Genomic DNA, 21490 nt, shown 5'->3' with positions numbered 1-21490 from the left:
TCATCTGTGGGCAGTCATTGCTGAGTGTGTCCTGCAGGGGGCAGTGCAGCAGCAGCAGCAGAGGCTCGCTGTGTCGAGCACAGGAAACAGTCGAATCCTCAGAGGAGCGAAACACTGCAGACTTTTAATTGTAAGAGAAGAAGAGCTGCAGTGTGTGTGTGTGTGTGTGTGTGTGTGTGTGTGTGTGTGTGCGGTCGGCCCAGGAGGAAGCTTTCCACACTAAACGCTGCCTTATTATCCTCTTAATTATTCCACTCTGTGTGTGTGTCTGTGTGTGTGTGCGTGTGTGAGACACTGTCTCCTTGTATTCTTCTCGTCATTATCCCAAATTAATCAGTTTTCTAATCACCCAGCAGAACGATGCAGCAGCCTGCAGCTCTGAGTACGTGCGTGTGTTTGTGTTAGTGGGTATTTATATTTTTACTGTGTGTGTGTGTGTGTGTTTGTGGGTTTAAATTTGAGTCCGCTTTAACTGCAGTGTGTCGGTCAGATGTGTGACAGATGGCTCAAGTGGGGTTGTCAGCTAAGAAGGTTGGTGGTTTGATTCCTGGCTGTTGAGCAAGATGCTGAACCCTGAGTAGCCCCGATGTGTGTCAATGTGTGGATGTTATGTTAAACGTGTTTATGGGAAGAAAAAGGCGCTCATATAAATGTGTGTGTGTTTGTGTGTGTGTGAATGACGCTTGTAGTAGGAGTAGAAAAGCACAACATAAGTATAATTTACCATTTAGAGACAGAGAAGAAGACACACGAGCGTGAAACAGCAATGGGGACTTTATCATTACTATTATTTCTAACATTATTATTATTATTATTATTATTATCGTTGTTGTTATCATGGGTTTATATGGGGTAGGGGCACCTTTTGGCTTGTCTTTGGACACACCCCTGTCTATACGTTATGGTGTGTATGTAAATGTTTATCTTATTGTGTGAGCTACAATCGTGCTGCCGTCAAGCTGATTCCCAGTATCACCTGTTGGTTCACCTGTTTACAAAATAAAAGCCTGCACACAAACAGGAAGTTGGTGAACAAATAATGTCTGAAACCTACTTGCATTAAATTTGTATAGTTTTTTATTTTATTTGTTTATTTGTTTTATTTTATTTGTTGTTAACTTAAACCAGTTGAGACGTCATCTTATCACCAGGAAGTTTCATTTATACAAAAATAATACTTCAAAATTATTTACACATTATTTAAAAATCAATCACACAGGAAAAATACTTTACATTATATATTATATTAAAAACCTTAAATAAAAAAAACCCTACGTAGCAGATTTTCTTAAATGCTGAAGGTTTTGAATGGACTTTGGTGGGAGATGTTTGTGCTCTACATACACTTTTCTTCACCGTATTCTTACTTTTGTGAAATATCTGTTATTGATTGATTGATTTAAAACAGCAGTGTAATAGCTGTTATTGGAGGCTGATCGATGCATTTATTTATTGATCGATTCTGCAAACTTTCTTCTTGTTCTCTGATTTAAATGACATTTTGCACGCATGTCGATGGAGGGTGAGGTCACACTTTATGATGGAGCTGATGTTTCTGAGCGTATCGATTGTGCTTTAGTGACCTTCGCTGCACTTTCAGACGCCATCAATCGCGGCCGGTTGGCCCAGTGGTCGAGATGGGGGCGGGGCTTTAATTACCCAATGCTCATATTCGGCCTAGTAGTCAGCTGGGGCCTCATGGCGACAGGCAGAAGCTTGCAGTGCAGAAATGCTGATTGGCACTGATTTGACTTGATTTGTGTGTGTGTGTGTGTGTGTGTGTGTGTGTGTGTGTGTGTGTGTGTGTGTGTGTGTGTGTTAAATGTAATAGAGGCTTTGATGAGTCGCAGCGGCGGCACCGAGATGAGGAAGTTGCATGAATGACCACAACACTTAGCATTAAACATAATTGGCCCGCTTGTTGTAATGACGTTTTTTGAGCTAGGGAGGGGTGAGGAAGAGGAGGAGGAAGGTTTCATTCTGTATTTTATGCCGTTAAACCATCATTTTACTTTATTTCAACCCACCGAAGCTTTGATGAACCTGAAATTTTAACACATAAGAATATCATCGTGTATGATTATATATGGATACTTGTAAGAATCTAATTAGTTAATGATCCAACAGATCCAATAATAATCACATGTGAACTGTAGCTGGTTCATTTTGGGCATTTTAGCTGAAAAAAGTTACTTTTAACAGTTTGACAGCTTTTATATTTTTATTTAAAAAAATCAATTCTAACAATTTTGTAGCAAAAGTTTCACATTCAAGTTAAACATTTAGGTTCCCTGATGTGGTTTTATTAAAAAATTGGACCAAAGTGTCTAAGTAATGTCAGGAAGTAGCTAAAATGTTTCTCATAAATGCTGCAAACCTATGTTTGTATGTTTAAAGAGGTTATTTTGTTCTACTAAAATTGATTTACCCTCATTAAAAACCAAACAGTATTCACATCTGAGAGAGAACCTGTCAGTTTTTGACATTTCAGCTTCTCTAGTTCAGATGTTTCACCTCCTGAGTTTGGTTATATTGAAACATTGGACCAGTCAGTACTAGAAAAACCTGCCAAAAGATTAAAAACCTTTGTGTTTAAACTGCATGTCGTCTTTTAACCAGAATTACTTAACTTTCATAAAATGCAGAATTACATTCACACCTTTGCTGGAACCTGTTTATGCTTCTGCATTTTAGCTCTAAAAATTACACAAAACCATTTGGACATTAATCATATAAGAAACCATTTTAAACTCCAAGTTTTTTCTAGCATGATGAAACTATTCCTAAATATAATAAGATTTTGTAAATGATGCTGTTAATAAAAAAAATAAAATTGGTTAAAATTTTTAGCATTTTTTTAATTAAAACTGTTAAATTTTAGCGCAAATCTGAGTTGAAATGATGTTGAATCAACTGTGCTGTGATCTGTAGTCGTCTTTGTTTTCTGCTGGGCTTCAGTGTGTGTGTATATGCATGTGTGTGTGTTTAACATGTTTAACATGTAATTTGCTGTAATGGGAAGTGAAGCCTGGTCCAGTCAGAGAGGGGCGGGGCAAGGGGGGGTGACCTCTGTGCGAGGGATCGAGGGGGGAGGAGCACAAGGGTGACAGCCCTGCACTCCCTCGTCCATCAGCGCACTAATTTAATTAGCCTAATTACACCGACGTGAACCCCAACACACACACACACACACACACGCGCGGGTCCTCCTCCTCCTCTTCTCCTTCTTCTTCTTTTTGGTCCATGTCAGAGTGCAGACTGAGGATGCTTCGTTAGCGCTCACTAACGAGCTTTAATGACCACACACGCTCTGTCAAACAGTCACTCAGAAACATTCCTGCGATATAAAAATCACATCCAGTGTGTAAATATTCACACACTGACACCACAAACACACTAATCTGCAAAGAGCCGACTGCACAGTTTTTATTTTTGGGTTATACTAGAGTAGCTTATCTTACACTGGACCTTTATGCAGCTCCTGTCATCCAAACAACAGCAGACGTGCTGCACATCAGATTTGAAAATTCAGGGTTTATAAAAGTAGAGAGTAAACCAAAAATTACATTTACACGCGTGTCCACGGTGCCTTTGAAACAAATGGATTTAAACCTTTGCAAAAACAGCATTAAAAAAGTCTCCCACCCGAGCTCAAGTCATCTGGATTTGAACATTAATGGTTTCTTCCTTTGGCTGTTCTTAAATAGTTAAAGTACTCCTGAATAAAGCTTTACTTCTAACAAACACATAAACATGAACAGATAATTTTGTCATTTGACAAACATCAAACCAAAGTCAATTTCCTGTTTTGATACTTTAGGAAAACTGATCTGGATTCATACTAGAATTTCCTGGCTTTTTCCTCCAACCATGATCCACCGTTCCAACAAGTTTCGTGACATTTGGCTCAGCATTTTCTTTTTTCTTTTTTTAATGTGACCTTGAAGCACCACACGTTCAGATAGCACACCTGCAGCAGCTGCGGTGTTTGACTTTAACATGTAAAGAGTGAAACGCTGCAGTCAGCTCCGCCCCCCTCCCCTTCATCTTTATGTGTGAGCTGGCGGTGCAGCCCCGTCATAAATCTGATCAAAGGGGAGACGTTTCCATTAGAAGAAATGGCAGCTTCTCAGAGCAGAACTGAGATTGATGGATAAAGTTAAATTGCATTAACCGTGCAGTTTAAATATTTAGCGCAGCCTTATCATAACTGTTCTTAACACTTAAAGTAATATACAGCCTGCCAGGTGCAGGACAGACACGCTGACATGCATGTGAGAGGCTCAGTCCTCTGTGACTTTCTCACTCTGGGATTCAAACTTTGTTCTGATCAGGGCCAAAAGTCTAACTGGAGCTACATTAACTGACCACTGGTCACTATCAGTACATCGTTACCAGTGAAAACTCCAAAAAATGGTGTTAGTAAAAGCTGGAGATGTTTCGTTTTTGGACTGTTGCTCAAACAAAACAAGAAATTTAAAGATGTTAAATGATCCAACACTTGAATGATCTATTTACTTTACCCTTGTCAAAAAAAAAAATCTGTTGGGATGGATTTATTAATTAGATGAACATGAATATTGGACGATCTTTAGCCGCCATGAGCCTATCAAAAGTGAAACCACATCCAGGAACGTGTCCCTGTATACCAATAATAACTGAAATAAGTAGTAGGAATTACTAATGAGTGTTTTGCCATTATAAATATTATGTAGCAAGGAAGTGCAAATGTTTAAATTTGTTAGAACGGATGCTAAAAAAGTGTTTATCCTTCCTTTATGTCAGCACAAACTCCACTGGAGAACAGAGCTAGTATTCGTCCACTGATTTTGCAGTGTTAGTTAGCACGTTGATGTTGTTTTCATTGTGCAGCTGATACGAAACCAGAAGAAAACAAAAATGTGTTGGTGAAGAAGAAGAAGAAGAGTCATTCACATAAAGACAACAGTGAAAATCTCTGGTGATATGAGATGATTTGAGAACTTCAAAATCATTTCACACGTTCCAGAAACTGATCAAAATCAGATAAACTGAAGCTGAGCTAGACCAGGGCTGTCCAGCTCATTTTTACAAAGGGACACACTTGAAAGGCAGGAGATCCGTCCATCCATCCAGGAGTCTACAAGTCCATCCCCACTGTCCTGGATGATGTTGCATATCCCAAAAGGGCCTCAGTAAACGAACAGTCGTTTATCCATTAAACAATTTAATCAAACAATAATCTACTGCCAACATAATCAATCTTTAATTTTCTTTTTCTTAAAGGCATGAAAATGAAAATCAGATTACTGTGGGTATTTTCAATACAATAGCAAAGATAAAAGGATCTTGACCTTTTGTAGTCTACATGCAACATACAGATGAGGCCTCTAGTATGACATGAATCGACATAAAATATAAAAATGGCAACTCTGCAATTTTTTAAAACCTAAATTGATCATTAGGCTGGATTAAATCTGCCACATGGCTGGATTTGGCCCCCAAGCGTTGAGTATGACAGATGTGATGTAGACTGTACTTTGTTGTAATTCCAGTCTGCACCACAAGATAACAACTGATACGATATGTAACCTTTATTATGCAAGATACACACACTGGTAAATGGGTGCCCCCTGGTGGTGAAAGTTTGTTAAATTTTGCAGAGGACAATTACAAAAGTGTTCTTATCAAGGAGAAACTGTTGGTGCGAATTCAGTAGAAAAATCCCGCAATCAGTGTCAGACCAAATGTGTCCAAGCTTCATCAAACAAGCTAATCACCGTCTCAGCATTAACGTTGATCCCGTGGAGCTAAAAGCAGCGATTTTTGATCAGACTCGCTCCCTTTCATCGTCTGTTTTTGTTCTGAATGGCTCCATCGTGCCGCAGAGGCTTCTTTTAAACACCTCCGAGTTTCTTCTCTCTCTTTGCTGCCCTTGGCTCGGCCCCGTGTCACCTGGAGGTAAATGTTTACGACTGGGTCCTCATTAACGAAGCCGGGGCCTTTAACGAGCCCAATTAAAACAATGGCTTCATCTGCGAGAGCATGAAACAAGCCAGTGTTTATTGGAACAGAGATAATGGAGTCACTAAAGTCTTAACTCTCTCCTGTCTCCTGTCCAACACTCGGCTCCACCAGCACATCATCAGACAGACACAACAGTTTGATCGCTCCGAGCTTTGGTGCTGACCTGCTGGGACCAGATTTTAGTGTAATTATTTACGGAGGCTGGTGAGACTGACTGACTGAGCGCGCTGTGTGAACACCATTCAACCAAAGACCTTTACTGTTGTTTTCAGTTTGAAAGGACCAGGTTTTCCTCCAGGAGTTGTAAAGGACTGTTGTCAGAAAACAGAAGAAATTTCGAAAGATTTAATTAATACTAGAAAAACAAAAAGACGTGATACAAATAGACGATATTTAGGGGGAAATCTCTGAAATTTTGAAATATAATAATATAAGTACTACGCTATCCTATGTTTATTCCAACTTAATGTTTAACGTTTTCATTGATTTTGGGAGCTAATTATATATGTCAACATTAGATTGCTACTGTCAGCCTGCATATTAGAAAAACAGGAAGAGAACGTGAGAAATATACTGCTGAGGGCTAAACCAGCTGTAGCCACATACAGCCTCAGACACACAAGCCTAGAGACCAGTTAATAGCTCCATGGCGACCATGGGCGGCTAGAAAAAATTGTGCAGTCCCCAACAGGTTGGCAAGTAGTTGCTAGAGTTTGCTGGCATTGCAATTGCATCTACGGGTGACCAAACCAATCGCAATCAGGTTTTTTGTGCAGCACTCTCTTTGAAACTGATTTCACCCGGCAACAGCCAACAATCAATTGCCAACTTAGCAACTAGTTGTTCACATGGAAGCAGCTACCGGTCTCTAGGACTATATATAAGCTATACTTTGCCTGCCACCAGTTAGCCCCTTTCAGTAGGTGTTTGAACTTATATCACCTTCTATAAAACCACCAGATTGCAACAAATAAAACAACCGTTTAAATTGAAAATTGCTAGCCTTCCAAAAACTTACTTTTAGTGGTGTAAATCAAACTTCTGCTGATTCTTGAGCTAAAAACACTTCATTGGATTGAAGAGAGGTAAACTTTTGTCATAATGTAGCAGTACTTTGTCCCCTCAGGGTGGTGCTCAGGACACCAGCTGATGTTGGTGAAGACGTTCAACATTATAAGTGAAAGAGTGCGGTTTAGTCTGACCACTGTATGATTTTAAATCATAAATCTGACATTGAAGCCCTCCACCACTCTCAACAGTGCCGAGCAGTCATTATTCTCCCATTAATATCCTAAAAGGTCCTCGTCAGTCAATGAAGAACCCTCCTCCCCCAGCCATTATGAGCAGCCAATCAGAGGAGAGAATGCTTGGATCTTCCCTGCCTCAACCTGACTTGAGTTGTACTGAGGATCATAAAAACATCAGTAGAAATGATGTTAAGAGACTCCATGTGGTTATAATGTGGAAGATGCCTAATTTAAAACAATGACAGAAGAATTAGGAATTCAAACAGACACGTTTGTTTCAGACGTATTCTGGGTTTTAATGGACAAAAGGTGATTCCCCCCCCCCTTTTTTTTTTTTCTTCTAAATTAAAGTGAAAATGTAAATGGTGACTTTCACTGCCTTGTTTGTGGCTCCTGGGTTAAACCCTTAGCTGCTTTTAGACTGTAAAACGGCTCCTCTGAGCTTTATATACACTTTAATAAAACCACCAAACTGAGAGAGGGGCTGGTTACAGCTCAATAAAACCAGACACAGACGCTTTTTTCTTTTTTACATGATGCCAGACATGAACACACTTCACCCCGAGGATGTGATGATGACAGCAGGCAGTAGGTGGTGCTGGTTTTTAAAACCTAAAAGGGGGACACCATGTTCCTCTTTGAGCACTGATATTTTCTTTTTGTAGTCACCTCACTGGTTGTTGGACCTCACTGAGTGTTTCGGTGTACTTTGGTCTGATTTGTGTGTGTTTTGTGTGTTGCAGTTGCCCAGAAGATCGTGGCCACCAGGAAGAAACAGCAGTTGTCCATCGGGCCTTGCAAGTCACTCCCCAACTCCCCGAGTCACTCGTCTGTCTGCGCCACACAAGTGTCAGCCGTCCACATCAGCCAGGTCAGAGGTCACACAGAGTCACATTTGCATTACATTGGTTTACAGTCATTACATAGCACTGCTGGTTCATCAGTCAGCTAAAGAGGCACCATGTCACATGTTGTCAGCTAGCCTCTTTGATTGTAGTTGAACACCTTCACTTTGTGCCATTGCACTAATTACATTATACAGAAGTTAGTATAATGGAGCTGATGAATCCTTCTTGTGATGGTTAATTTGTAATATTAGGTGTTACCATACCAGCCCATAGAGTTTGAATGAGTTAGCTGACCTGGTGAACTGTGTCTGAGCTGATGAAGGTCATGTGACGATATGAACAGCTGCTAAATGGGCTTTTTAGTTAGAGCCCTCTTCTCATCCCCAACCTGTCGCAACAGATACCCGAGCCTGGTTCTGCTGGAGGTTTCTTCTTGTTAAAATGGAGTTTTTCCTTTCCACCGTCACTAAGTTTTTGCTGAAAGTGGGCCATTAACTGTTGGGGTTTCCTCTGGCTTGAGGAGACTGTTGTTGTGAATGAATTGATTTAACTAGATACTAAGGGCAATAAAATCTTGGTCTTGGCAGTAAATCACAGCCTATCTCTGCTGAAGCATGGTGAGATGAAGCTGAAAGCTCTGGAAAAAAAATCCTCAGTGGACCTTTAGTCTAAATGATCAATTAAACCAATCAGATTTTTCTGAAATAAAGAGACATTTGCACTCAGTGTTCATAGCTTTTAGCAAAGACGCCTATATCAAAAATCAAACACATTCCTGGAGAACATGAACAACAAACAAACTGCTCCAACATCTGCCTGAACCACACTGTGTGCAGCTCGAGCTTCAGGCCGTTAAACACTTCGATCCTCATCCTTCAGTCCTGCATCGATTTCTCATTAAAAAGCCATCGCTCAGCTCCCGCGTCCCCCAAGAGAGTGGCGTTTATCTCTCCGCTGTCCTTACAGACGGCCCTCTGTGCTTTCTCAGCTCTGTCTGATTACTGTCAAGTACTCCAGGAAACTGCACCTTAGCCATGACCCCCCATTTTCAAAACACTCTCAGATTTCACCCTAAAACAATATGACTCTGCTTCCTTCTCTCTCCTTTGATCTTTTCCTGCTTTTCTGCTCCTCCGTCCTTTCAGACGAGTAATGGTGGCGGCAGTTTGAGCGACTACTCGTCATCTGTGCCGTCAACACCGAGCACCAGCCAGAAGGAGCTCCGTATCGACGTCCCGCAGACCACCAACACGCCAACACCCGTCCGCAAGCAGTCTAAACGCCGCTCCAACCTCTTCACCGTGAGTCGCCATCAAACACGCAGCCCACAGAAGCCACGGAAAAAAATATTGCACCAGACTTCCGGTTTTGTAGTTATGGACATCATTTCTAATCTATCACAAAGCTTTTGCGTGTAAATTTATAAAAAGAGACTAAATATTAGGAATCTGTCCAGGTTCAAACGTTCCCACTCAATGTTCTCATTATTACGCCTGATTTTAAATCCAAGAACAGTTTTGAAATACCTGATTTTTCGCTATATGGGAGTCCCAGAAATAGTTTTAATAAAGCACGATTGCAGTTTGCTGCCCGTTTCAGTTTTGCAATGTTAACTGTAACAGCTAATTTAGTGTTAGTTTTAGTCATAGTCTTTTGTTAAAGCTAAATTGTTTTAGTTTTATATAGCATAAGATTATCATAGACTGCATCCAAAGTTGTTTTATGACTTCTGCTATAAAGTATAAAAGTCACAAAAGAGTATTATTTTCTCTGACATCAAATGTGAAACGTGTGCGTGTGTCTACTCTCTTGTTCCTCCCAAGCATTTGATTGTTACATTTTCATGATAAACCCGTGAGGCTTGGAAGCACCTGTAGATTAACCAAACTGCTTTGCGTGGTGACTTGATGGCTTGATGCACAAATGGCTTTTCTTTTTCTTTGTCTGTGGTATTGAGAAAGAACTTTACGTCCTCTTGACCTTATAAATGATCATGTTTACATGTTTTAAAACTCCCTAAAGTCGTGTAAAAAAGTCGCTCTTTCATTCTTTTTTTCTTTCCTACTGTAAAATCTTTCAGAGCTTCCAGTTTGAGCACATGAGATTCATCAGCTGTTGGAAAATAGCTGGTGTGAATATCTTCCACATTTTACTGAGCACGAACTGAAAGAGCAAAGTCACAGACTGAAAGTAAACTGTCACTGTATGCTGATGATGTGATGCTGTTTATTATAAAATTTCAATCAGTTCAAACACAGTCCAGTTTCAGGGACTCCAGCTATCTGAGGTAAAGCTTTGCAGCTACAGCTGCACCTAATAAAAAACACTTTAATTCAACTTAATACAATTTAAACAGGTAAGTTGTAAAGAAATTCACCCCCTATCCTGTATGATGGGGGAAATATATTTTTTGAGATCAAAACAGTTTCTGTAGCTGGCTTTTACAGCCATCATATATTTTGGGTGTAAAGTTGGGCATTTTAATATGTGAGTCTATGGGGACTGACTGGCTTTTTGAGCCAGCTTCTAGTGGACATCGAGTAGCAGCTTTTGGTACTTTTATGTCTAAGCCCAAGTTGGCCTTTGTTGTTTGATGACATGTTAAATGAATAATCAGTCAACTGGAATCAGTATATTTTTAGTAACTGAATCATCAGTTAGTCCCTTCTCTTTGAACTCTTCCAGGATTTTTTAGAGTTTTCTTGACTAAAGATGATTTAATCACTCTACATATCAGACATGTCTGCAGTAGCTGTTGACTTTTACTAAACTGATATGTTGTGGTTTTTGCCTGATGTGTTGATACTAACTCTTCTTATCTGGTCTTCTCCACAGTCGAGAAAGGCGAACGAGGCGGACAAGGACAAGAAGGGCCTGGAGGCTCGAGCCGACAGCATCGGCAGCGGGCGAGCCATCCCCATCAAACAGGTGAGACTTCCTGTCTACTCTGCTCGCTCGCTCTGTGTGTTTGAAGCTTCGGCCTTGATTAACAGTGAAATCACACACTTGACATCAATTAGAGTGAGGGGCTCTCCTGGGTCCTCCAACCAGATCATTAGGAGAAGGAGAGGGACGGATTCGCCGTCACTCCTGTTTCTTCCTCCCCTCCCTCTGTTCATCCATTCATCTCCCGCTTCTCTTCTCCCTTCAAAGCCGCTTCCTTTTCTCTGGACTTCTTCTCCTTCCTGAGCTGCTTGATCGCGCCGTTTTAAAGGAATGAAAGAAGGAGAGGAAAGAGGCGACCGTCTCCACTGCGAAACGTCCCTGCTGCGACAGCGAGGAGAGCACCTGAAGTGGCTCTTAATTTGTTGCAAACAAGCTCCCCTTGTGTGGAGCAGCAGAGAGTGAGGAGGGGGTCTCCTGACGAGCAAATCAGGCAATTAGCGAGCTCTAATCGTGGCCTCTCGAGTCGCTGCCGCGGCCTCGTTTGTACTCTCCTAATGAACAAATCGCATCTCTGATTAGGCGCCGCCTCGACAGGAGAGAGCGAGAGAGGGGCTGCTGTTTGTGTTCGGGGTCGGCGTTTAAGAAACGAGCCCGCTGTGATCGCACAGCGGCGTCGACAGTAATTGCAGCAGAACGTGTGAAAATCCCTCTTCAGCTCCCAGTGGCTTCAATTGCATTTTCGTCGTCTTATTCTTTTTCTTCTTCTGTGGTGGTAATGCAGCGGTGGATCTCAGCGGGCTGTTTGAGCGCCAGAAAGACGTTACATTATGTTGTTAATCATCTGAAAATGGAGCTCAGCTGAAACGTGCCAGGTTTCATTTTTAAACGAGCACCTCATTACGTTCACACAGATTATTCTGCTGCTTTAGTCTATGCTGTGTTCAGGTCATGTGGGAATTATGACTTCTGCTAAATCACTGGTTACTTCATTCCAAATTAAATTTATTTTACTTATCTCTGGTTTTTCAGTATTTTAATGTCAATCAGCTGTTGTGTTTCCAGTATCCTCACTAAGACGTTATTCTACAGTAATTATCTGAGATCATAACAGTACTAACTATGTGTGTGCTATCAGAGGATCATATAACTGGTTTAAAACATAATAGTGGCTATATACTGTGAGGGAAAAACTCAATTAAAAAAACAAAAACTCAAAGATTAACAACAAATGAGATTTTCTCACTATGTCAACTTTTTTTAAGCATCTTAAAAATTTAGGAAACAATTATATTCTCTTGACTTAATTCCAATTCAGTTCAAAATTAAAAAAATTTATGGAACAAAAACATGAAAAAAAGATAATTTACTCAAATTAAAATTGAAGTGTCAGCGAGAAAATGTATAAATGTATAATTTTTGGTGAAATAAAAAAATAAAAAGGTGTCGCCAGCACCCTTTTATTTTAAATAAATAATAATAATAACTAAAATAACTCTCGAAGCATTAGAGAAATTTAAAATCTGAATATTGAGATTTTTTGAGATTATTTCATTTCTTCTGGATGCTTGATGTCGATCCAGAAATATTAACATGTAGTGAACACATGAAACTACAGATTTCATCAGGTGAAAAATGTTTCTGTTCGCCTCACATCCTAACCTCACAGTCAGAGGACCACTGTTCGTTATCCAAATTCATGCTAATAAAGCTGGACGCAGACTCCGCCTCCTCCAGAGCAGAGTGAGAAGAGGAGGAGGAGGCGCTGCGAGGCTGAGCGCAGAGCTTCCTCCTGTTGTATTTTTTGGAAGTGGACGTTAATTGATTTGATGGTTCCCTGTGGCCGCTCTCGCCTCGTCTCCTGCCTGCTCCTCAGTGTCGACACTGGCTCAACACACCGCTGACCTGCTGCCTCATTACACCGCGTGTGTTTTAAATGCACAGTGTGTGTGTTAGGAAAGAGGCTGCTTTTCACATTCAAGGTTCAACTACCTTTTCCCCATTATCGCTCCATTTGCACTCCATTTTACTCTCTGTATGTGTGTCTGCATCTGTGTGTGTGTGTGTGTGTGTGTGTGTGTGTGTGTGTGTGTGTGTGTGTGTGTGTGTGTCATTAGCATCGTACTCACACTTGTTTTTAATGAGACTCTCTCCCTCACCTTTTAGTCTCGAAGCACGAACCCATTATTTTCTCATCCAGGTGTTTTACTAAACTTATTTTATTTGCTTGCACCTTGAAATGTTCAGTATTAAAAAAAGCTCATAAAAAGAGAAAATAAACAGGCTACATTAAATTAAACTGCACTGAAATTAAAAATAAAACAAAATTAAATTAAACTACCATCTATTGACCTGAAATGTGCAAAAATTGGCAAATTGTGTGTAACTAGTAGAAGCCACTATTCAAATTTGGCATCTTTACCCATAGAAGGCGCCTTGCTGACTCTACAAATTTTCATGACAAAAAAAATAAAATAAAACATTTCTAAATTAAAAAAAACAAAACAGTAGCTTTTATCTTAATAACCCAGAGGTGTGGATTCACCCATTGCTTTATAAAACCTCAATTATGACTATGACCATGTTGATGCCTGATTAGCGAGCTCTATTCATAAACTATATAGACACAGGAACAGATGATAGTTAGTGAGTTGTTAGTAATTAACTTGTTTACTAAAATGCTACGAATAACTGCATTAAAAATCTCCTGAAAGGTACAGACTGAGCATAAGCTATTACTATATGCTGATGATGTAATTCTATTTATTACAAAACTACACACAACAATCCAAACACAGTAAAATTAACCCCCTTTGCAGCCATTATGAATAGAATACAAGACATTTTTTGTAACAAGCTGTAATGTTTATTTGTGCTGTCGAGTTAGATATTTGAACATGGTGATTGCCTCAGTTTTGGAGCCAGCCCCTAGTGGACATTAGGGAAAGGGCAATTTCTGGTGCTTAGTTTCATTTTTTTTTTTTTTTTTTTTTTTGGAGGTTTAAGCTTCATCTTTAAGAAAGAAGCAGTTCACACCATTCAAATTGCTGGTAAAAATTATACAACATCTCTTTCACTGGCTGTGATAACTTTTCCTACTTTAAATTAAATTTGTCAGGGACATTTTCAGTCTGAAATCTTTCTGCAAAACCCATCTTGATCTCATGACCACTAAACTGGCCTCTGATTAACATTGTACTGTCGAGGTAGAAGGCAGCTGGCCTTAAAAAGCAGCATCAAGGTCCTCACTAAACAATGAAAATCTGAAATCGAAGCTTCATAATAAATGTTTCAATGAATAAACCTCTATTATGTTTGTTGCCCTGTCAATCAAACAGAAAGAGGGGGGGACTTTAATGTCTTCTTCTATAGAGTTTCTGTAGAATTTCTGGAGTAGTAGCTGTCTTCGCACTGTCACCAGTCACCTTCTTCTTCTTTCCAGTTTATTAGTGTCACCTGTGTATGTGTTGTACCTGAATGTGTGTGTGTCTGAGCCACTTGTTGCCCGCCCTGATCTCATTAGAGCGACTCTTAGCGTGACACTCGACAACTCGAGGTGACGGCGGTTCACTTCTTAAAGGGGAACGCCTTCGTTAAGAGAGTCCAGAGCTCATTAAGACAACACACATACACGCACACACAGAGACAGAGGCCAGGTCACTGTGGCTGTAATGAGAACAGGGTGGATCTCGACTCTGACACTATTAGCCAAAACAAATTCACACAAACACGTAAACACGCTGGTCATGAGTAGCATTCACAGCAGCGAAGGTTTGTCTCTAGTTTTTCTTTTTCTTGTCTGGTTTTCAGTGTAAAAAAATGACACAAAGACTGTCAGTAAAAGTAAAGACACTTGGTTTGGTTTCATGAGACAAAGAAAACCGGCCCATTTTTTTCTGATTGATCCAGTGATTAGTCAGTTAATCAGGACACAGTAATTCTAAGACCTTCGGTTTCCTTTCTAGAAGTTTATCCTCCTTTCTGACACTTAGACTAAAATGTATTAATGAACATCATGTTTTATTCAGTAAAACTTAAAAATAAAAACTGAGCCCCTTAACTGATCAGGAAAGGACAGAGATCAAGGCAGACGAGGGCTGTTTTCTTCTATACAACCAGAGGTCTTTAGGTTTAGGTTTCTGTTTTATACTCTCAGAGGTGTTGTTATGTGACGTAGCTTAAAAATGCTTCATTTAACAGACATGCTAGCATTAGCGTAAACAAAAACAACTCAGGGTTGCAATTGATCCCTGAAACTAAACAAACCCTCCATGAATCAAATATATTGCCCATTTTGAACATGTTTTTTCTTGGATAGTCAAATTTCCTGCTATGTTTAAGTGTACTGTAGCTGCTAGCTTCTTAAGCGTAGCTTGCTTGCTAACATGATCTCTGTCTAAATGTGATACAAAGCCACATAAGTGTTATGTCCCTGTTATACAATATAATGTTGTTGTTTCCACATTGGAAGATGGTGACAGCATCACTTCAGCTTTGCTTTTATTTTATTTTTTAATCAGTCAATTTATTTATTTATTTATGATCTCCGTACACCTCTTTGGCAGCAACAGTAAAGCGTGTGAGGTTACAACAACTGAGAGCTACATGACGGGCTGTAATGACACGAAAGTACGGCTTGTGCCAGCGGAAGTGACATCACTTTTATCATGCGGTGCTGTTTGTGAGGACAAGAAGGGTTATTGAGCTGCTGTCTAAAGCCGGAACAAGAGGACATATAAACTGTTCCTACTTCTTTACTTCTTTAAACCACCGAGGAGTAAACCACTTAAATATGTTTGCAAATGCAAGTGAAGCTCCAGAGTGGTGCGTTCAAATGTGGTATTATAACCTGGAAATTTTCCAATCCATCCGCTCACCATTGTCTAATGAATATTTGATTTAATAATGAACATGTTTATGCTAATGAACTCTCTGAGGGATTACATTCACGTCTGCCACCTGCACGATGAACCAAAGCAGGAAACACATGTGGTGTTGAAGCTGAAACCTCCTGCGAAGATGCTCCACTGCGACTCGAAGCCACAGAGGAAATGCTGGCTGTACCAATACCCGATTGGTCGTTTTTTTGTTTTTCTTCTTCTTCTTCTTCTTCTTTTTTGAAGTGAGCGGATGCGTCCAGCTTTGTTTACAGAGGCTGTTGACGGCGCAGGGTTCCTCCGACATCTGCTCCACGCCACTAATTAGCCGATAATTACCGGAGAGAGAGGGAGAGGCTCGCTCATGTCTCTGTCAAGCGGCTGACCGAGGTGCTTTGAAAACCAACAATCTAACAAATTAATTTCCTTCGACACAGCAGCCGAGCCTCTGGGACCGGACACACTGGAGAGGTGCTCGTTGTTGGGTTTTTTTTTTCCCCTCTTTTTTTCTGTAAACCTTTATTTACTTTGGGAAGGTTCACTGAACTCACCTGAGAAATAGGGAGGACAAACACTGCCAAAATCAAAACAGAAACTTAAAATTCTTAAAACTTTATCTAATTGATTTTTGAATATTTCTCTGGATCCTTTTTATCTTACTTTATTCATGAGTTTCACAGGCCTCTGTCATCAGTATGATAATTACCTTGCTTAAAAACTCATGTAAACTTCAGGTAGGAAAGTATGGAGGACTGCAGGTGCAATAATCAATAATAAATAATAATAAAAAAATCACTCTATTAAATGCATCAAAATAATTAATGTAAATTAAAAGTTGATAAATTGATTATCCTAATTTAATTTGCCTTTACATTTATTTATATTCCTTTATTTATTTACTTTGTCATTTATCTAGTTATTAAGGAACAATAAGGGCATGCAAAGAAAAAGCAAACTGAAAGTAAAATGAAGTGAAATTAAAAAAAATAAGGAAAATGCCTGAACAGATATTGAAAAAAATAATAAATTGATAAATAAGTAATTATTTGTTCAGCTGAATTCCCAAATTACTATGTGTTAATTTGCATGGTTCTTTTGCTAGTGGCTCTAAAGCGGCCTGTTAGGACCACATGTTCACTAACTGTAACTCCCAGGGCTTCTTCTTTTTCTGCATTGCATTGCTAGCTACAAAGATTTGTGATGTGGACTGTATTAACATCTAAAATGATCTCTCAGAGAGAAAATTAGAAGCAACAGATAGCATTTTTCTTTGTGCGTTCATTTATGTTTATGCCAGCTACCTTCCGGTCAGTTGAATATGCGGATTCACTGCCATTTACTTGATGTGCTTCCTGTAAACAGAAATCCCTCTCCCCAGCAGTCTGTCTATCAGTATTTGACCTTTGTGCTGCATTTTGTAGTTTTAATCGTAACTCTGTTGTCATGTTGGTTGCCTCATCTATCTGATTGAGATTACCTTTTTGCACATCTGCAGATGAGTCTTCCAGACTTCCTAAGATATCTGGCTTGTTTGTTTTCCCACCTAGAGGAAACAGATGTGTAAAACTCATATTAGACCTCAGAACTCTCCAACCAGGACTTCAAACTAAGCCCCAAGTATGCAGCTAGAAATGTTACAACCTCCAAACAGATCTCTGACCTGTCCGACATCCCTACTTTAGCGCTGATGCTTTGTAGAAGAACTGTTAATAGATTCCCTGACCTCCACCGAGACGACCTCCTCCTGTAAATGAACATTTTGCATCTCCTCCTGAGCTCCACTTGGAGTCTGAAGTCTCAAGGCTTTTGGATGCTGTCGCCTTCTTCCTGCGAGGAGCTGATTAGTGTCGTGCTTGTAATTGCCTCTCGCGGGGTTGCAGACGAGCACGGGGCTGGGTGGTTTTGACAAGTCTACTCGTCCCCCCTCGGCGCTGGGCGCTTTGTAAGGAGTTAAATTGGATGGTTAATTCGGGTGTTATTTACCCTGTAATTCATTAGTTTCGCCCCGCCATTGGCAGCGGGCAGGCTGTAATTTCACGCTTTGCAATAAAAGATGTCTCATAATCTGCTTCATTTAGCAGCCAAAGAATTTAATGAAATTAACTGCAGCCCTAATTAAGACGGTGAATATTAAAGACCTGCTATCAAGGCTTTAACGAGGGTGACATGATCCGCCTTCCGCCGGATTGGAAAAATATCATTTCCCTGGGAAAGGTTGTCACCGCTCGGAGCCATTTTGGCCATGATGACATTTTTGTCATGCACACTAACCCCTGGAAATGAGATTTTTTGGGGGGTGGTGGCGGTGGGTGGAAGATGTGTTGGAGGGATGTCTCTCCCTTTTTAGTTTGAGAAATAATTAAAACAAGGAACACAGGCGTCAATCAAAGAGCATTTTTAGACTGTGCTCATTACGCCGCTGCGTGGCAGTCTCCATGGAGCAATCCCGAGTTTTTGTTTGGCACGGAGGTGTTGCTCTGAGCTCGCTGGAAGTGTCCCTGTGGTCGCTTTGTTGTTTCACACCGTATGAGAAAGTGTGTGTGTTTGGGTGTGTTGTTACACTTATTTGATGAAAAGCTGGACAAAAGTGCCCGGCGGTGACCTGAAGGGTTCTCGCAGAGGAAGAGGAGTCATGTTTCCTTCACATCCTGTCTCTCACCGAGCGTCGAGCCGAGCGAGGGGCGAGGTTTTTTATCCACTAATGAATTGAGACTGCTGAAGTAAGGTTTGGATAATTGAGTTTCTAATTAATTACCCAGAACTCTTATCAGATAAATCAGCCCCTCTTCAGCCCCCCTCTTCTTCTGTGGTGTTTTATTTGATCTGGTCTGCGTCTTGCTCCCCTGGGCTTGCCCTTCGCTGTCCTTGCCTCATCAACAGTGACCTTGTCATGGAGCCTGAAGCTGCTGCGTGGCTGTCAGTGTGTTTTGATGGTAGTTATGAGGTTTTCCCTCTGCTGTGGTGGTTTTTTAATGATTTTTACTGTTTACTTCGAGGCAACAAATCTTGTTTTTTTAAATTCCTGTCATCCTTTGTAGTGATCAGGTCAAGAACCACATGGAAAGAAATGAATCAAAAGAACTGGAGCTCCACCAGGGCCGTTCAGTTTCCTTTATTTGTTGTTTTAATCATGGAAAATAAATCTTAATAACTCTGCATCCAGAACACTCACAGTTTAATTTGATTTTAATCCTTAGTTTGCGAAGAAATAATCATAAATAGGGTCTTGGCTGAAAAATGAATATTCAATCAATTTTAAGTGCAAAAACACCAACCTGTGGACGAATCTGTGGGAACAAAGTAACAAGATGTAAACTCCATGTGGTGTCATTAATAGCCTCCCCACCCACATTTCTTATTTTATTTCACTTTTCACTGTCAAATAAAAGCCCAAAAATAATTACATTAACCTTTCTCAACACAAGAAAAAAACCTTGTCCACGCTAAATGCAGGCACTTAACACCCTGTAGGTCAATTCTCAAGCAAAACCCATCATAAATAATTTGACTTTTATTATCACATTTTTAACCTTTTGTCAGAAAAAGCAAAAAGGGCTTGTTTTTGTCAGGTATCAATGAGTGATGTTTGATTCATATTTAGTTTGAAAACCGGAAATACATTAATACATTGCAAGATGAGAGAAGGAGACAAAGAGAACAGTAATGGAAGACTACCTGCTAGCATGCTCACATTAGCTGTACACTTTCTAAAAACCAATCCCTGACGACGTTCAGACTAAGCCATTCGGGGAAATACCTGGAGGTTAAGCATCCGCAGACAGTTACCAGATAAGAATGCCAGTGGTTAATGTTGAAAGGTAGTTCAGGTTTATAGTTAGGATAGCTCCCTTTGGTGGTTTTAGAAGCAAGCCCAAATATGAAGAAACCCCAGGGTAAACCCACGACCTGCTGAAGAGTTTATATATCTTTTCTGGTCTGGGAATGCTATGGAATTTCCCAGAAGGAACTGGAAAGCGAGAAGCTTGAAAGAAGGATCTCTAAAAAATCTTTGATTAGCTTGCTGCCCAAGTTCAGATAAACCAAAGGCGATGGATATATGGAATTCCAGGAATTATAGTATTGGGAGCCACGAAGTTCAGTGGTTGGTAGAGCAAAATTACTTTTTGTGTTCTTACAGTTTAATTTTCCATCTTGGTAGCACAGATGTTTAGATGTTTTGTCGTTGTTTACACTTTAAGTGACAGTTGTCAGTGTCACATCATATCTTGGAGGGTGAAAAAAGATTTGAGTTGTAAGAACTCAAAGGCAACATTGTCTTCAACAATTAGTAAAACTGCAAAAAAGTTCCTACATTCAAAAGAGCCTAATTCCAGGACCTAGTGATTGCGCTTTCAAGTCATCCATAAAGACATGATCTTTAGTTTTGGACTGCCTTTGAAAAGTCCACCCGGATTTTCTGATTCGTTTTCTAATCTGTGACAAACGGCACCAGTCTACTCTAAACCACTGTGAAGAAGATCTACCTACTATGACCTGCAGCAGGGGGTCAAAGAGCTTTCAGTTGCTTCCCACAAAGAGGATATTTACCTGGAGTAAGTCAGACAGCATCGGCCCCTTTCCTTTATTTTCTCTTTTTGTCTTCTTGGAGATTAGAGGAGTGAACATTTCACACTCTGTCCTCTTGTCTGAGAGGATGATAGATGACCTGCAGACGCTGCTCAGGCTGGATCAGATGGCCACCACGATACAGAAGGGATCCCTTTCTCGTCACCCCCCTCGCACTCCTCTGTCGGCGGGGGGTGACACCTCTAATTTAGCCTCCTGCTCTCGAGGGACGTTGAAGAACAAAAGGGCCTTAGCTCCTTTGAGATCATCCTGTTCTGTGGAGGGTTTGTCCAGTGATATTGCCTGCCCCGTATCTCCTCCAAGATCCGCTGTCACACTCTTCAGGAGGCCCCGGTAGAGTCCATTGTCTGAGCAAAATAGGGGGGTGATTGAGTGATTAGAGAGTAGATTAGTCTGTATCAATAGGCAGGCAGCCTCCAAGAGGAGAAAAGTTTTCCTTCTAATTTGACTCACACAATGGAAGAAGGAATTATGGTTCATGTTACTGTTCATGTTCCTCAGTTTTAGCTTCAGACAAAGAGGTAAAAGTTGTGTCTTGTGAGCACACCTTTACGCCTCAGAAATCATTTTCTGTGCAATATGTTCGTCCTCGAACATGCCGGACATGTGACAGCTGTGGTCTTTAATCAGAGACCCTCAGGTACGAGCCTTTCCGATGCGTCGTCTAACGAATGACTTCATCTCTTGGCTTCCCCCGAGCTAGCGACCTTTTCTTAAGCACTACCCCACAATACTTCAACCGAGGCAAAGAAGTGAAGGTAGAGAGTGTCTCGGGGAGTTTTGTTTTTTGGGGGGTTGTCTGTCTACATCTATTTGTCTATCCATCCTTGTTTGCTTTCTTTCCGACTGAAACCCAACACAGACCCTTCATGCCCCTTTGTTTTGTTCTCCAGAGAAGAATCCTCATTGATGCCCTCGGACGTTTTCTGTTGCTTAACAAATGACTTCATCTTCCCGCTCCCTGGAGCTAGCGACCTTTTCCTAAGCACTACCCCACAATACTTCACCAGGGCGGAGAAGTGCCTCAGTCGGAGGGGAGAGA

At 40.6% G+C, this 21490-nt stretch overlaps 1 protein-coding gene across 9 annotated transcripts in view; it reads left to right on the top strand.

Annotated features, from left to right (window-relative positions):
• Positions 1 to 21490, top strand: part of agap1 (ArfGAP with GTPase domain, ankyrin repeat and PH domain 1) — a 179805-nt gene that overhangs the window by 99083 nt on the left and 59232 nt on the right. For 8 of the 9 annotated variants that reach the window (XM_026158520.1, XM_026158521.1, XM_026158522.1 and 5 more), the window contains 3 exons: positions 7997 to 8124; positions 9247 to 9402; positions 10937 to 11029. In XM_026158520.1, the coding sequence (XP_026014305.1) occupies positions 7997 to 8124; positions 9247 to 9402; positions 10937 to 11029 (377 nt within the window). The remainder of the gene's footprint in view (positions 1 to 7996; positions 8125 to 9246; positions 9403 to 10936; positions 11030 to 21490) is intronic. The other variant, XM_026158519.1, reaches the window with a different exon arrangement.

This window comes from Astatotilapia calliptera, chromosome 23 (genome assembly GCF_900246225.1).
Source record: "Astatotilapia calliptera chromosome 23, fAstCal1.2, whole genome shotgun sequence".
NCBI lineage: Eukaryota > Metazoa > Chordata > Actinopteri > Cichliformes > Cichlidae > Astatotilapia > Astatotilapia calliptera.
Note: the sequence above shows the minus strand (reverse complement) of the source record. Positions and strands in the feature narration are given on the sequence as shown.